At 37.9% G+C, this 18,336-nt stretch overlaps 2 protein-coding genes across 6 annotated transcripts in view; one reads left to right on the top strand and one right to left on the bottom strand.

The window, feature by feature from the left end:
- Positions 1–12,465, top strand: part of LIPC (lipase C, hepatic type) — a 54,539-nt gene extending 42,074 nt beyond the window's left edge. For all 4 annotated transcript variants that reach the window (XM_050309857.1, XM_050309858.1, XM_050309859.1 and 1 more), the window contains 6 exons: positions 461–578; positions 2,558–2,791; positions 4,098–4,340; positions 7,927–8,047; positions 8,717–8,935; positions 11,321–12,465. In XM_050309857.1, the coding sequence (XP_050165814.1) occupies positions 461–578; positions 2,558–2,791; positions 4,098–4,340; positions 7,927–8,047; positions 8,717–8,935; positions 11,321–11,420 (1,035 nt within the window). In that variant the 3' untranslated portion in view covers positions 11,421–12,465. The remainder of the gene's footprint in view (positions 1–460; positions 579–2,557; positions 2,792–4,097; positions 4,341–7,926; positions 8,048–8,716; positions 8,936–11,320) is intronic.
- Positions 12,466–14,934: 2,469 nt separating this feature from the next.
- Positions 14,935–18,336, bottom strand: part of ADAM10 (ADAM metallopeptidase domain 10) — a 44,607-nt gene continuing 41,205 nt past the window's right edge. For both annotated transcript variants that reach the window (XM_050309852.1, XM_050309851.1), the window contains exons 15-16: positions 17,692–17,818; positions 14,935–17,223 (exon numbers count right to left, since the gene is read on the bottom strand). In XM_050309852.1, coding sequence (XP_050165809.1) covers positions 17,129–17,223; positions 17,692–17,818 — 222 coding nt within the window. In that variant the 3' untranslated portion in view covers positions 14,935–17,128. The remainder of the gene's footprint in view (positions 17,224–17,691; positions 17,819–18,336) is intronic.

Genomic DNA, 18,336 nt, shown 5'->3' with positions numbered 1-18,336 from the left:
ATCTTTCAATGCCTTGTCTTCTCATTTAGCTTGTGCTTGTATCTCGGGCCAAAAAAGCAAGGCACTTCCTATAGAAGATTGTTTTACCCTGGAGTGAAAGGACAGAGAACCATTTTACAGTCATAGGAAAGTCAGATGCTGCAGACAAGAGGCAATGCACATTTGCATGACTTGCTACAAACAACAACAAAAATCTGTGTTGGTGGTTTTCCTGTAGTAGGAGGAGGTTTTCTAAGTAGTAGTGCCTAAATATGTGGCATTTTCCTGCTGCATGAAAAGGAAGCAAGGAATAATACTCAGCCAGTGAAGAAATTTAGTGAACGATTCACACAATTAATTTGACTACCACTATCAACATATAAATTTCTTGTGTTATAATTCATGGTATTTCTAGCTTGTAATAAGTATTTCACCCTTGTCACATTTTCTGCATCTAAATCAAGTTGCCACTATCTTCCAGGAATCCATTCAATTTTCCAGAAGCAATGCTCATCTAATTGGGTACAGCCTAGGAGCTCATGTTTCAGGATTTGCTGGAAGCTTTATCAGTGGCACAAAAAAGATTGGAAGAATTACAGGTAAAAGACGTATACCTTTAAGAAATATAACTGTCAACTGAATTACATTACGCAGACGTTTGACATATCAATGTCATATTGACACTTAGCTGTTAAATAAGCAATTTTCACCACAGTTTAAAAGTTTCATCCCATTGGTTTAGAAATTAGATTTAGGAAATTTAATGCAAACATTTTTCAAAATTAAGTCTCATGGTGTTTCTGTCTTTGATCTCTCCTACCTCAGTCCAAATTATGACATACAGAATATACAAATAAGGAAACTGCAAATCATAAACCAAAGACTACAGCTGCATGTTGCTTGAATTTATCTTGTATCTGTTCCCAGTAACTGGTTAAACTAAATGACCTTGAATCTTTGGTCACTGTCTTGACCCAAAGTCACTCAAATACACTGTTCATTGTTAGCAAGTGTCATTTAAAAAAATACATTAAGGAAATTGTCTAACTGTGCTTGAGCTTTTAATTACGGTACAGTGCTCACACAGTGAAGTGAAGCCAGTTCTCCTGTGGCAAAAATGATAGTTCTGGATTACATTTTACAAGAGGTATATCATTAGAATATCCCTAATAGATGCTCAAAACAAACAAAGTTAACCCTAACACTTGATTATTTTGACTAGTGGCATTCTGAACTTTCTGTAAAGCTTTGTAACTGTACTAATTATGAGCGTAATGCAAATTACATGATAACGTTTTTGATACACTGCACACAGCACCTCAACTAATGCCCATTGTCAGCCTAAAAAAGGCAACAAACAAAACCAAAACAGCAGTGAATTTTACACAAGGTCCACATCAGCTACCTTTAGTCCATCAGAGAAAAGATTTTACTTTAATCAGAATTAGAAGTGAGGCAAATATACACGACTATACTTTGAAGTCACAACTCTGATCTTGGATTCATTGCCACATACCCCAGTCCCTTAAACAATCAGCTCTTGTAGCACTGCCTGCATGACAAGCTGATTTTACAAAATATGTCATGATATTACACCTCTGCATACACTGAAGGACTTCAGGTCCCCAGCACTGCTTGTTCAAACCTTATTAGTCCATAAAACCTTGATAATGGATAAGTAAAAAATATATGAAGTTAATTTTTGTAACAGCTATATGCATTCTTCAGCAAAAGTTATTCAGACTTGTAACAATAAGCTCCAAAAATTGATAGTAATAAGAGTTATTAAAACTAAAAGGAAATGGATGCCTTCAAGGTGACTTCCCTACTTGTAGCCTGTGTTATTAAGTGCTGTCTGGTTATATCTATGCTATGTTACTCCACAGTAGCAACTGAAGAATATCCAGTTTAGAAGCTTCCCCTCAAAACTGAATGCAGCTTTCAACTAAACAGAAAATTCTCTTCCATAAATCAATTCCAAACCAAGAAGAGCACCATGCAAAAAGATCTAGCAAACAAAACTCAGCAAGACTCCCTAAGTGGAATATTATTTTTCTGAATACGGTAATAATCTGCGTGGAAGACTTTTCCAGTTGAAAAATTATTACAAAGAAAATCTACCAGATATACAGCCACTTTAAGCAATAAGTCAAGCTTTATAAAGTTTCAGGTCCCAAATGTGGGTTAAAAGTCAACCTTGTTGTGGGACTGGTGTCTCCAAAGCGGCGTCTGAAATACACGACCTCTAGAGTTTGAAAGAACAGAATTGTGTAAACATCCCTGCAGTGACAGGGCGGCAGCGAGCGAGGTTTGTCCCTGACAAACACATCTATCTCTGCACCTGTGGCCTTGTGCAGGCAACACTCACTGTTTGTCACAGCGCCTGTGTTTGCTTTACTTTCTGGTGTAATCACGAACCCTCTGCAGGACAAGTGTTCTTAGCATTGTTTCCAGCAGAGAAAGACCTTGGAAAGTACCAGTGCTGCCTCCTTTTAAATATTTATCATAGACTTTTGTTACAGCAGTAGAACAGTCCTTCTGCACTATGTGACAAAGGGATTATTTGCTTTTATTGCAGGCCTTGACCCTGCCGGTCCCCTGTTTGAAGGAATGTCACCAACAGACCGTTTATCTCCAGACGATGCAGACTTTGTAGATGCAATTCATACCTTCACTAAACAGCACATGGGGCTCAGTGTGGGCATCAAGCAGCCTGTGGCTCATTTCGACTTTTATCCCAACGGAGGCACCTTCCAGCCTGGCTGTCACATCCTGCACGTGTACAGCCACATTGCTCAGTACGGGATCACCGGTAAGAACCGATGGCACAGAGCCTTACACTGACAGGACCTGGGGAAACTGCATAGCTCTGTGATCTCGAACACCTTCTGATGGGAGTATTGTCACCCCTTATGTGTAAGGAAATTCCTTGTCTAGAAATCAGCTATCTGATTTTTACATGTATTGAGTTCAAACTAGTTTTCCTGACGCCAGTAAAGAACTGAGCTGTCCAGCATTCCCAAAAATGAGGCTGTGAAAATCCTGTTGTCAAGCACCTCTGAATAATTTCAAAGGTATCTGTTTATGAGAAAACTTATTCTAATTAAGCCAGATTCATCTAGTGTGTCATTAATTATTTCAAATCAAATAAAACACAGGTCTATACTACTCAACTCCTTAGTTCACCTTTTCCTGACTCCCTGTCCTTCAGCTGTGTAGATGATTCTCCCTCTAGGACCTGGCTGACAGTGTTCCAGGCTGTGTTTTATTTATAGAAGCTTATTTCCAATGTACCTAAACACAAACGTATAGAGCAACTGATGCAACACACTGAAAAAAGATAAGGCACTGATGCACAGTGACAAACCCCAAAAGAGCTCTGCTCACCCAGGGCATGACATTGCGAAAGTATTTCTCAACCATCATCACACACTGCCTAACATAGGCCTTACTTGTTAGCAGACAAAACCAAGCACGAGCTCAAAAGCTTATCAGTGGACTTATAAAAATAGTCCATCATGATATATCCCAATTATACAAAATAATTTTTTAAATTTGATAGCTCTTAAGGAACAAGAAGATACTTACTTCTCATAAAAGCATCTCTATATATCTAATAATTTTTTAATCTGTTTAATACATTTTTTGCTCCTTTTTCCCCAAGAGTACTTTGTAAACAAAATTCAACATGAAAGTTTGTCACTCTAATAGGGACAAAATATTATATTTCTGCATAAGGATCCAAAAGACAACCACTCAGAATGAGACTGCTGTCTTTAATCTGGCGTTATCTGAAAGACTGTACACTACCTCATATGGTACTTTATATTGACCACAACAATCTGGATAATGTAATCAAGGTTCATATTTACAGTCTGATACAGTCAGGCTAGAGAAGTTTAAGCAGCAAATTATTCAATTTTATTAGCTATTTTTGAATTATCCTAAAAGTTAAATTGCTACAATGCGTGATTTCTGAGGCAAAATCACGATATAAAGGGTAGTGAGGGGATGGGGGGAAAAACAGTAACATATTTATGGTTGGTTACAGTACTCCTCTGCAATTAAAATGGTAAAAAGGAACAATAGCATGTAAAATTCTGTTTGCATTTTTTCAGGCATCACTCAAGCTGTGAAATGTGCCCATGAGAGGTCAGTTCATCTGTTCATTGACTCCCTTCTGCACAAGAACAAGCAAATCACAGCTTACTGGTGCAACGACATCAACACTTTCAACAAAGGATTATGTCTCAGCTGTAGGAAGAACCGATGCAACACCCTGGGCTACAACATCAGGGAGGAAAGGACCCCAAACAGCAGACAACTCTTTCTGAAAACAAGAGCACATATGCCCTTCAAAGGTTTGTGGGAATACTTGTTACAGTGCCCAGATTATCACAAAGTGAGAGAATGAGCCTAAGCTTTGTGATCCTACTTACTCAATCCTTAAAGCTTATAAAATCTGTGGGAATAATCAATTTGCTGAGACAACTCTTGATGCCTTTTCATCAAGATCCTGACTCTTAATATTTCTGTGGGAAAAACTATGCTGCACACTTGCCCCAGGCTAACAATGGATCCAAGGCCCCGGAGAGGCTTGGGGTCCTGATCTGCAGGATTTTCCTACAACTGGCCTGTGTGGTTTTGCTGTAACAGATGCAGGCATACAGCCAGGCTGAAAAAAGCAGCATAATTGCTCTGGGAGGCCTGTAAAACATCCTGTTCCAAGTTTGCCCAAAATTTTATCTGCAATTGGTCTATGAGATGACATACAAATTACTACTTTTCAAACAATGGACAGGCAGCAGAACAGTGTGGACTTTTACAGGGCTGAACTGCAGCACTAAAATAAGGACTGGTGCTGTAGCCTCAGTTCTACTAAATTACTTTATCAACAGTGCAAACTAACAATTTTCTAAGCTCAGGGAGACAGTCAGTGTGGTTTCTTGGCCATATGACCAGACAGAGGGGATGCAGCCTAACAGGGGAACAAGGCCTTTCTGCCAGTCTCCAACACACGCAGCTGCCACAGCCCACGAGATGGTTGTTGTTGAGTAGACATTCCCTTGCCCCTGGCAAGGTTTATGTACATTTTAAAGCAAGAACAAGCAGGACTGTGTGGGAATATAGGCATGCACACACTTCTTCCAAGGGGCTTTCAGTGCAGGGGCTCCTGGCACACAGCATCTCCTCACCACCTCCTTGCCCAGCACAGGAGCCATGTGGGGAGCAGCAGTGTGGGGCAGCCTGGGCAGGGCTCCCTCCTGGAGACACAGGTCACACACACAGAGGAGATTCCCCTTGGGCTGAGGGGCTGCTCCCCAGCCCCCAGCACAGCCTGGCCACAAGGGTCCCACAGCCCCTCTCCTGCTGCCAGGGCTGTGCCAGGCCAGAGCCTCCCTGCTGATGGAGAGCTCAGCCCTCTTGTCCCTCACCCTGGACAGCTGGGAGGCACTTTGGATGTCCAGAGTGCACCCCTGGCATGGACACCAAAGGGCCTTGCAGTCCTGAGAAGAAATGCCTTAAAATGCTGCTTGCATTACACAGCTTGTTTCCCACAGTCCAGTTGCTTAACCACAGTATCACAGATTCCAATTTTGAAAATTCTCGTACTTGTAAAACAATTTTTTAAGTCTTTCACTGGCACAGCTATGAAATACTCAGTGATGTTTCCACAGGGGTCTGTGTAGCCCTGACTGATACTCAGAGCAGCTGAATCTCCTGAATCTCTTCTTAATACTGTTTAAAATGGTTCAGGAAGGTAATTGAGGTAGATTTAAAAATTCTAGAGGCTGCTGCAGTACAGTCAGGTCCTTGTCAGATGAGGGAAGTGACTGGCTCTGCGGACACAGTGTCCGCTCTCATCACACCTGCAATCCCTGTGTTGCATTCTTCTCTGGACACGGAGCTAGTTTCAGCTTGTGGTAAAATATCTGTGTCCTATTGGCTTTGAATTCAATTTCAACACGTTGCATTTTTATGCTTGGAACTGGTTTTGCATCAAAAAACCATCCTTGGCACATATGCAGATAACAGAGCCGCAGACAATGGTCTCCTTTCACAAAAGTTCCCAAACAAAGCGGCAACTGTGGGAGGGTGCTCACAAAGTCATCTTTGTAATGCTTTTAAAAAAATGTTTGAAGATCATGTGAGAAGCCCAAACAGGAGAAATTTGAGAAACTCAGCATTACACTTCACAATCCTCTGTGCCTTCGTAAAATCTGACATTTCATTTTCAAGTTAATGGCATCATATTCTGGAGCAGACATTAATCCAGTTCAAACGAAAAAAACAGTAGTTGCAAACAAGGTAACACTTACAATAAAGCTGTGATGGGACCCCAAGTTGGAGATTTTACATGAATATGCTCATTTTTTTTCCTTAAAGTGAGCCCCACAACCACAGTAAAAGCCTAGGCTGTATCTGAACAGAAGTGAAGCCCCTGGTGGTCTAGTGGTAAAGGCGCGGCGCTGTCACCGCCGAGACCCGGGTTCGATTCTCGGTCAGGGCCACTCCCGGGCTGATGGAGCTCGTTAACCCTTAAATAGGCAATCCATCTACGTCCTAAGGACCTCGCTGCCACCGTCCAAGCTCGCTTGGCCCCGGCAGATGAACCTTAGGATTAAAGGGTGGGCTCAGTTCCGCGCACACTGTGTCTCACCTAAAAAATCGAATGCGCAGGCTGGAAGGTGGAAAGACCTTCCCCGGATCTTCGCTCGCGAAGACTGGCCATTATATCTGAACAGACATCTAACAATCAATTTTTATATGGAGAGAAAACTCAGAGAAAGACAGATTATTAATAAAAGTGATCTGTAGACAAGCCTCTCTGCCTTCATCTTCATCAGGTTTGCAGCAAAGGATCAGCCATTTTCTCTGATCTACTGAATGATGTTTTCAAAAGAAAATACATTGTTCACTAACACACAACTATAAAACAACAAAAAGACACAGCTTTTCTAGCAAGTGCCTTCCATTGTGAACACCCTGAGCCAAAAAAAAAAAAAAAAAAAATCAATCTACACAGAAAAAACCATAATTCCCTTGGCAGTATGGTGGATCCCTTCTCAGATGTAATGAGGACTGAAGTGGGTGAAGAGACTCTACTCAAAAACTAGTGTGCAGTAATGTTCCTTCACACCTAAATCTACCCGTTTTGTCTAGAAGGTGGTGGGTAGAATGACCAGATGGAAGAGTTTTGGACCTTCAAACTGTACACATGCTCTAACTGTATGTTGCTGGGGTTTTTTTCATAATTTACAAAATATCAAACTACTCATAATCTGTACAGTGATGACACAGGCATTCTTCCTCCTGACAATGTTCAGTTCAGACTTTCCTAAACAATGTTCTTCTAGAAACCCACCAATTCTTGAAGCATTAATGACATCTGTCTCATAGAAATGTGCTTGAACAAAGTGATATTGTTAACAGAGGCGCATGAAGCACAATGTATCATTATGCAGTCAAGGAAAGTTTGGGAGCCATCTGTTTTGCAGGGCAATTTTCTAGTTGATCAGAGAAAGACCCTGACCATCCTGCATAAGGTCTTCCATCCACATCATACATTTCTGGTCATGCCCAGTCACAAGGATTTGTCTGGTCACTACATAGAGAGCTTGCCAGAAATTCTAACAGTTGAACTTAAGAACAACTGCAATATTTCTCATGGAAGAATGTTTTATCCTGAAAACAAACTCATCCCAGATGACCTTTTTTCTCCATCCTTTTAAACAGAGCAACAGGGTCGCAAACCCTAAGGGATTACACAGGACAGCAACAACCAGAAAAGAATTAAGTTTTAATTTCAACAAATTAATTTGAAAAATAAAATGGAACAAAAATCAGGTTTCTGCTTTGAAAGGCAAAATTTTTTTGCCTAAGAAATCTATTTCTTCTTTGACTGTTAATTTTCTCACTTTGCAAATTAATTCTTCCTTTCTCCAGTGTATCATTACCAGTTCAGGATCCACATCATCAATGAAATCCAAGGCAAGCCGATAGACCCAACTTTTACCATGTCTCTGACAGGGACTAAGGAGGATGCTAAAAACCTGCACATCCCAATGTGAGTATTGGTATAATCTGTCATTGTGCACGCAAGAAAAGGTGCCAGATTGCAATACTGTTAATTGATAGTCACGCTGTGAGTGAAATGGTTCAGTACAGCCAAGTGAAGATGAACTGGAAGTTGTCCTCTCTTCACTCATACTCCCTAAAAATCACGAGTTTTTCAACATTCATACAGTTTTTGCAGAAAAAATATCTATAAAACAAAGAGCAGATTTGGAAGTTTCCTGGTCACTTATGTTCTGTCCATCCCATGGCTATGACAGGGAGATCTAATCAATTAAAATACAAATTAAAAAATCAGTTGTAATTAAGATAAAGAATTTTGGATATTTATCAGGATGGACACCATCTGTATTAACAAAAGCAAAGGTAACAGCGTGGGTCAGCATTTGTTGTAGCAGACAAAAGATGTAACATAGATGTAATTATGGAACACCTTTTCTTTTACTGTCAGAAACCACCCCTGCTTCACCAGCTGTTCAAGCTTCTCCCACTTCTTTCCTACCATGTTTTCATATTTTGCCACTTTATAAACCAGGAGGAAGAGTATTCTAGAGACTGTAATGTTCTGTCCTAGAGAAGGAAGAGGAAACACAGTTCTTTCTTTGGTTTTACTTTATTTCATAATAATTAAGACAGCATATTCTGGTTTTATTTTCTGTAGAGTTGAAGGTATTACTGGGAACAAAACCTACTCTTTTCTCATCACCCTGGATAGTGATATTGGTGACATAATAATGATCAAGTTCAAATGGGAAGGAGCTCCAGTTTGGGAAAACATCTGGGACACAGTACAAACCATAATACCATGGACAAAAGGCACCCGTCGACCAGGACTTATAGTGAAGGCACTAAGAGTGAAAGCAGGGGAAACACAGCAAAAGTAAGTGCAATGAAACCAATAATAACACCACAGATGTTTGGCACACAGCTTATCCCAAACATAATACAGGCATCTGAGTCCCCAGCAGGCACACCAATGGTGAATTTATCCATTTCAACTTCTGGCTTCCCCTCCCCTGTCCCTCAGATCAGACTGCATGATTTTTAAGTGATTTCAAGAACTTCTCTGGTCTCAAATCAGAAATGAGTAGTGGGAAATGCTCTGGCTCACCAGTGCCACTGATCTGAGCATAAGGCACAAAGGCCTTTGGTGACAATCTTGTTCATACTTGGGAATAAAGAACAGAGAAACTATCACACACATCCAAGCAAGAATTCTAACAGGTTTTACAAGGCAATTACTCTACACAATTAATGACAATTTCTGACATTTTTAGAATGGGATCACCTCACTCCATGAGTACCACATGAAATTTCAATGAAACAAGATATTACGTAAGATAAATGTTGATTCCAACATTAAGGTCATGAAGTATTCAGATTCCTATGTACAAAACCAGTGACTTTCAGTATCTACTTCATAGAGAAACTCGGCATCATCATTGTTGAAAATACTCATTAGAAGGATCCAGAGCAGAACTACACAGCCTGGGATTCCTTTTGGTGTTCTTTTTTCCCCTGCTTATTGCTTTGAAACTGCATCAGCAAGTCTGAGCAGCCTTGTTTTCTATGCAGGGCAATGTGCACAACACTTCTGAAACTGCTTATTCATACAGAGACATTTCAGCCAGAAGACAGAACTTGTAATGATTCCCACTGCTTTAATCTTTTGAGAAATTTTAACTAAGCAGTTTAATAAGGGTTAATGAGAAAAGCACATCTTACCTTGTAACTGTGGCTCAGTCTTAGAAGGCAATTTTTCCTTGGTGCATTCTCTTTCTTACCATCACCAGTTATAACTAGTGCAGGCTTCCTGTGGAACAACAGTTATTGGCAGAGCTGCATCTCCTTGATGCTGAGACAAAAGACAAATCAGATAACTCAAAGAGACATTTCATAAGATGATTTGTGTGTGCTGGGGGCAGAGGAAGGGTCATATTTTCTTAGGTTTAGCCCTCCTGAAAATGTATTTTGGAAGTATTTTCCTAACCTGGCACTTGGCACATTCTCCTTCCATTAGGAAAAAAAAGTTTCTGTAACATCTCCTGCTGTTTTAAAAGCCACGACCCCAAATCAGTACTGACCGAGCTGCCAAAGCAAATTAAAGTGTAGCATACACCACAAAGAGCTCTGTTTAAATGCAGAGAGAAAAAAAGTATGAAGGCTGTGAAAGGCTCAGGTCAGGCATAGTCATTTTCCTAACCAGAAATTCCAATTCAGCTGTGTCAACAACCTGGCACAAGCCAATTACTACTGATGTACTTCTTAAGAAATCCCAGGAAATGGGTAACTGAGGTGAATACTTATACTAATAAAAAGTTAGGCTGGTATCTTCAGGTACCTAATGCTCCTTAGAAGTTTTTTTTGTTGTAAATAGAAGTGGGAGTTTGTGTCAAGCTTTTAGTGGATACTGATCATGTGCTGGGTTTTGTTCTGTGCAATTTGGGCAGTGAGAGGTTACTGCTGAAATATTGCATTAATTGGGGGGGGGGGGGGGAGATTATTATGTGATTCTAAAAGGAGGAAGAAAGGACACTCCAGGACAAGTATTGTCTTCAAAGAAAAGAGGTGTGTAAATTCCTGTCTTTCTCAATAGACCAAACATTGTGTATCACAGAATAAACAAACTTGAAAAATCAGTATTTAAAAAAGGTGGTAAGCACAAGATGTGTTTTGAATTGTCCTGTGCTATCTCAGATTTGAACAAGTTAACAATATTTTATCTCCATGCACCTTTACCTCTCAGTATTTGTGATCTTTATATACATGATGAATTTTCCTTTGTTGGATTATCTAATGACAAACTCTTAAGACACAACTTCACAGCATATATTTAAAAAGCAGGTAACAAACAGACCATCACGAGGAATAAAATACCAGATTCCAACATGTTTGGTTTCAAATATTTCCACAGCATATTTAGTTGCTGATGTTGTTAACATCCTACATAGCTGATATTTAGCAAACTCCCAGCTAAATGACAGTATTCCAGCAGCCCAAATAGTGCAATCCTGGTGGTAATAGTAGGAGTTGAAACAATGACAAAGCCCTGCTGACGACACAAAGTCCACACAGCAGCATGTGGGTACAATACACTCAGCACCAGGGAGCTGCCTCCTCCTTTATTCTCTGTACCTACAGTCTGGTAGTCAGATAAATCCATTTCTTCACAAGCCAATAAAAACATCACCTTCCTGTAAAAGACAGGATAAAGAACATGAGATTCTAACTAATATTGTGCTTCCATGCTGTGTTTTCTTTCTAGAATGACATTTTGTTCGCAAAGTATCGACAACGTTCACCTTCATCCATCCCAAGAGAAGACATTTGTGAGGTGTGAAGATCGCTTTCAGAGACAAAACTGAAAATGAGCAGGAACACAAAAAGGAAACTACTCACCAAAATATTTAAAATACTGTATACCTGGGAAAATGGTTTAAAAACCAGTTACATTAAATATCCTAGTAGGTTCAGAGTAGTGAAGAAAATACATTAAAATATTTAGATTTTGTGATGCAACTGTGCTTTGTTCATCAATGAGCCTACTCTGAAAATGATTAATGAGCAACTTCATCAAGGCAACAGTCAATTTTAAACTGTTTAAAATCTGAAAAAAAAACACCTGCTCACCAGAAATAAGAGTATTGCTATTTGAAAGAATCATTGCAATAAACCTTTGAAAAACTCCATTTTGTTGGATTTAAGGGGAAAAAAAAAGTCTCAAAAGGAGCATTTTCCATTAAATACTTTGAATGGAGCTACTATCAGTTAAAACTTTCCTAAATTATTTCCTAATGAAGGAGGAGTTAAATAGTTCATAAAAGAAGATACTCCAAAATAGGTAACAAAATGCATCTCAACCTACAGAATGCTTGAGCTTTCATAACCATATGACAAGCCCTGTAACTGTATGACCTAAAAATTCTATACTAAACTTTGCTCTACTTGAAAGTGCTTTGCTGTTTAACTACTTTAATTAAAGAACTGATTTAAATTACTAGCAGTTTAATAATTTTAATGATGCTTAGTATACCACACAAAATTTTAGCACAACTAATTTCAGTTAATTTCTGCATTTAAATCATACTCACCTGTTCAGGTAAGGTCTGAGATTTTTAGATTCTAAATCACTGTATACCAGATTTTAGCATAACTCGAAACGACCACAATAAATGAAAATGTTAAAATCCTCAAATAGCTTCAGAGCATATAAACAAACTTTATCGAGTCAAACATATACAATTCCCTTGTTTCCTATGTCAGAATACAAACTACAAAAAGAAACATTATTGTCTCAGATTGGTTTTATTCCCAGGTTAGTACATACTGAAATGAAAATCAATATGTATGTATTTCACTTGTCCCTTTGTAATGCTAAACACAAGATTCATTAAAATTATGTTTCTACAACTCTGCATTTTGAATGTAATTTGTGTTAAATGTTCTCTAAATGGTAAAAAAAGAAAGTGCAAGAAACTGCTGAGACATGGAGCACAGCATATTTTTCGTACCAAATTTTGAACCAAAATACACAGATGCTATCAGGACTAAAGCAAGATTTATTCAGAAAGCATGACAAAACAACAAAGCAGAGTGAGCAATCCTGCAAGCAACAAACACTGATCAAATGTTGAATGCAAGCATCTCTGCCAACCATTCACAGTAATAATTTCTAACTTTTACAAGTTGTTTTCCCTTCCTGAGGTATAAATTTCAGAAGCTGTTTCAATATTTAAAATGGCCACTGGGAGTTGCATCTTGCTTCAGATAAATATTTAAAGATTCAGATACAAATTCCATACTAAAGAATTTTAGATCCTCACTGAAAACAAATATTTCTGCTTTGAAAGAATTTGTTCAGTGAAGCAAATTGCTTTTTTAAACCCAAAAGCATTTCCACCTTCTATGTCAATAATTACAATTTGAGTGATTAATTCCATGCTTCAGGTTGCTATCCCAAATATTTAAATTCTGTAACATAGTTATTTTATTAAAGCTCTGTAGTACGTAATCTAGTCTGTGATTGTGCAAAAATCACTTGCTAAACACAAGAGCAAAGTAAAATTAGGAGCATACACAGGAGAAGGAAATTTCAGCCATAAGTACTCCAGGTGGAGGAAGGGTCAGGGTTGTCCATAGTGTGATGAAACTCAAGTAACAGGGATACTGCAGGTTTTTGGGAAAAACCATTCTCCAGGTAAACTGAGACAAGCTGGTATACCCTCAGATAAGATAATTTGAAAACTTTTAAAAAGCCAAGTAGGAAAATTAAAATAACATTCAGTATTTGAACTCTCGCATATATGAAGATACTTATTCTGAAGCCGTTTTTCACAAATAATATGTCCAAACAAATTCTGTCCCAATTAAAAATTCAGTCCATTCTTAATACAAATTAGTCATTACAGTAATTTCTGATCTAAAAATAAAGCACAATTTGCAACATACTCAGTTTCACACAATGCCTGAACATAATACTGAAACCATACCTAGACTTTCAAGTGCCTTACTTTGTGCTCCTTGGAATTATCCCTGTCTCACTCCAAAAACTGACTTTAGACCCTGGAAGCCACCAGGAGCCTCCTCCTGTGAGCATTCACAGCTCAGAATGACAGAGTGACTGCTGTCCTCTTAATCTCCTCTCTGTGATAATGAACCTCCAATATTCAGAAGCAAAAACCTCTTCCTTTAGTGTTTTTCCTAAAAAAAACCAAATATTGGAACATTAATTGAAAGGGAAACTATCTCAATGACTTATAGTCTGTATGGTATAAATAAAGTTTCATAGTTTAAGTGGAATTTGATGCTCTCCTCATACTCACACCATTCTCACCATGCTGTATATGCTGCTACACCAGAGGTGAATGTATACATTTAATGACTAAAACATTAAGAAATTCAAGATGAATAAATTAATAGGTATGACTAAGAATTATTAGAAAAATTACAGCTGGTTATGTATTCATTTGTTTCACTTATATTTTAAAATATATTTAAAATACATGTGAAATTTAGGCATTATTTCCACCCCTCTGGTTTCCATTCCTAGGGAGATTTAAATACAACTACCACCAAATCTAGTAAGCATCTATGATATGGATTTGCAGAAGGGCTTCTGCTCTGAGTGATTTTCTTTCAATGCCTTTTCCACAGACAGTGCTATTTAGCTGCAAGAGAAGCAGTTTTATTAAAAAAAAAAAAAAAAGTCATGTGGGGTGGTGGTCGGGAAGCTCTGTGAGGAAGGAACTTTGAACATGCTTTGATAACATCAAAGCGTGCACTGCTCAGTCAGGGAAACAGATGTCTGAGCAGGCCACTCTCAACAAACAGCCCAAAGAATGAAAGCCTCACTGGCAGGACCTGGCTGTTCAAAGCAATTAAATCAACCATGCAACACACACAAAAGCACAGCAGTTTTAAAACACCTTGCAAAAGCATATTTGCTCCTTCTGTAAGTCTTGTCCATCAGTTGTACATTCAGAGTATTGCATATGAATTCCAGTATTCCTCTCCAAATACAGACTTATTTCCAAAGGTATTATTCAGTAGCTGTGCTGCCAGGCTTGAATACCCCATCAGCAACTAATTTTCATTTTGAAGGTAAGAACAGAGAAAGTTTTATGCCTGTGATCATTTAAGTAATTTAAGGTTAATTTTAGGGCTTTGCCTTAACAAGGTTAACACAAAAACATCTATTCTTATCATGCAGTTAGACCTGTGTCAAAACTGAGAGGGGCACTTTGACAGAGCAGAGACAGTACAAGTACTTTTTGGTATGACAACCCCTTTCCAGCAAAAGCCAAAAATTAAGTAGAAGCAGAACCTGTGTATCCTTTTTGCTTTAAGGGCTCAACAAGTAAATGGATCTTCAGAAGATGATTTCATCAAGTCTATTTATTAATGCATTTCAAGTTTCAAAAAACCTTACATATCTTTGCACAATACTTTATTTTTTGCATTTTTTTAGTAAAAATTTCCAAAGTGAACAAAAAAAGATACTGTATAAAACACAGTGGACATGAATTGACAGTAGTATTTCCTTTTCATTGTCTTGAACTTGCTTTCAGTTTTACCACATCTTGACTTGCAGTGGAGAGTTCAGTGCACATTTCTGTTTTCAGAAAACATTTAACTTAGACTCAAAATAAAATAGGGCAGCATTTGTCTGCCAAAATCCTACCACAGGATAACATTACAGGCAAAAAATTTACATGTTCCAAAGTCTACCACACTCAAGAAGTTACTAAGAACTCTTGCTGAATAAAAGTCACCATTTTAGAAATGCAAACCCACTTCCAACCTTTGCACAGTCTTAAAACAAATGTATTTAAAATGACTTAAAAGCAACTACATACACTTCTACTAGTTAAGATCATTTAGAATTATTTATATAGTCTATTGGACTTGGGGTTTCATGTACAAAATTTGTCTCTAAACCATGTACAAAAAGCTGTATTTTGAAAAAGTTACCACATACTGTACAAGTTTACAAGGAAGAGATTCCATTATATTCTGTAACATTTTTGGCCTTGCTGGCTTGCGTCACATTATGAGAATGATTGTGTAAACCTTATACTCTTAAAAACCAAAACAAAACAAAAATAAAAACCAAACCCAAAACAAACCCAAACAAAGGAAGCCTGTCCAACCTTAGTAAATTTTCTCCTAAGCAAAGCCAGGAAAATTATAGCCATTTGCATCTCTAATTAGCTCGGTGCTTTTGGAAAACAAGCAATAAATACATCACAAGCTTAAACGTTTTGTAATGCCCCCTTTCATCTCCTGCATAGCAGTAAGCACCTTAAGACATCTTTTGTTTCATCTTCAAAAATGCCAATTATTTACATTCGTAATAAAAACTCTGGAATGGGACATTGTGCTGTTGAACTTCACAACTGGTATAAAATGTGGGAAAATTGGTAGTCCTAACTACAATTTTAACTCTGCCACAGTAGCCAGGCAAATCACTCTATTTTAGTGGTTATGAATCAACAGTATCATGCTGAAGAGTTATCCAAATACCTGATAAATTAAAAAAGAAAATAGAAAAAAAAATACAGCTTTTCTTTCTTTCCACATCCCTTAGAACTTAATTACCATACTGTAAGGATATCTGAACAGCCCAAATAAACTGGTTGCAACTTTTAAAAGAAGTTGAATAACAGGCAGAATTTTCTAATAAACCATGGAAATATTTCATCTAACTATTCATTATTTAACTGAATAATCAGACAAATCAAAAATATTTATGCTGAGCTACAAGAAAGACACTTACACATAACATTTTTGAAACCTTCTGACACTTGCAAAGTTTGCAGAACACCTGTTATATCTCTACAAGACCATCCAATCTTGTTTGCTGTGTCTTAGCAGCTGTTGGATAAAGATGAAATGAGCTCGAAACAACTTTGATAATGATAAAAAAAGTGTGATTGGATTCAAAACTGCTGTGTAAAGCATCACAGGATCCTTGACCACTACACACCATCATCCTCTGTTATCCTGAGTATGTCAATTAAACAGTAATTTCTTCATTAATAGCGGAAAAGTTTTATAATACAAAGAAACATCCATATTGCAATTCTCTTGTTTACAATTGCACACAAGTACGGGTGTACGTTAGAAATACATGTCTGCATATAACAATGTATATACATTGACAGGTAATGTCTCCAATGCTGAGGTGGTCTAGCTTCCTAGCCTGATCTGGCAGTTGAAAAATAGATATTTTCCTCAATTCTTGAGTAAAAGTTTTACTACAGCCATATTTGCCTGCAAGTGAAGAAAATGCAGCACTGAAGAGCACAGAAGGGGGAAAGAATCATGATATGCTAGGCCTTTGTGCCACTAAATCAAAAATATGCAAGAAAAATCACTTTTCTTCTTCTGGAGCTGGAAGATTCGCTCATTAAAAATTCACCACTTCCACTTGTTTTGAGGGCACATCATGCCTTTTTTTTTTGTCCTCTTCAAATTTTTGAGAGTTAGACTGGGGACAATGACTTATTAGGTTTTCTTTGGAGCGAGTTTTCCCATTGTAGGCACTAGGAAGATCCAAGGCAAAAAGCTGCAGTCAACGTCTCATATGTCCCATCTGATAACTCTCTCGGGGCCTTTGCCGCTGGGGGGGCTGAGCGGTTTGTGGTGGTCTCCTCCTTTTTAAAGTGCCTGTTTCAAAGAAAAGGTATTATTAAAATTAGTTAAAAAAAAAAGTCATTTCCAGAAGAGGAAAATGTAAAATGTAAATTAGACATAACTATTTTTTCTGAAAGGCTTCGGTTTTGCAAAATTTTAAACAGATGATTAACTGCACTGTACTTACAGGATACATTTCAGTGTCGCAACAGTAGTTCCTTAAACAGGCCAATTCTTACAAAATGTAGCATGGAATAGGAAATGAAAGGAACTCTGACTCAGAAAAAGCCTTCAAAGCTTTCTTTTGAGATGCATATCATGTTATAGGAAAATAAGGCAAGAATTAGATTGTTATGAATTGTTTCACTGGCATCAATTCCATTTGTAGTTTCACAGTTCCAGACTAAGAACTGCAGGTTGGGACGCCTACAATTTCCCTCTAGAACAAAATAGGTGAGGATAAAACATTTCTCTATAAATTTAATGATCTGGTATACTCACCTGGAAGTGGTTTATGAGGAGGCAACTTTGGATTACTGCTCGGAGTATGAACACTGCATATCTTAATGAAACCAGCCATTAACATTATCAATGCAATTCCCATAAGCAACACTGCCCACCAATAAGCCTAAAAAAACAAAAGAAAAAAAAATGATGTGGCTGGGACACATGCACAAGAGACAGAAGACATTGCATGTGGCTTTCCTCTGTGTTTTAAAAATCATCGAAAAGTGTTTCTGAAACATCACTGAGAACACATGACCACAACATTTTAAAGAAATATGTCCCCAAAGTTCTCACAGAAAAGCTCAGATGCTTCAGATCCATTCTAATATCAGAAGAGTATGTCACAAACTACACAAACTACAACAGCTATATAAGCCTAAAACAACAAACAGCTTGCACAAAATTGACTATGAAGCTCTACAGTAGTGTTTCACTGTAGCTCTCCTTCCATTTTATTTTTAGGATAGTGTCATCTAGCACAATGAAAATAATGAATGCTAAAAATCAAAATAATTAGTTGCTTAAAAGAAATCAGTATTCAAATATTGTTAAAACAAGAAAAAACAGTAAATTAAAAACATGAACATTAACACCAAAACAGACACTGGAATGAATAGAAGTATTAACATAAATTATTTA

The sequence above is a fragment of the Myiozetetes cayanensis genome, unplaced genomic scaffold, assembly GCF_022539395.1.
Source record: "Myiozetetes cayanensis isolate MyiCay16 unplaced genomic scaffold, myiCay2020 scf14, whole genome shotgun sequence".
Classification (NCBI taxonomy): Eukaryota; Metazoa; Chordata; class Aves; order Passeriformes; family Tyrannidae; genus Myiozetetes; species Myiozetetes cayanensis.
The sequence above is the reverse complement of the archived record's forward strand: the minus strand, read 5'-3'. Positions and strand labels throughout refer to the sequence as shown.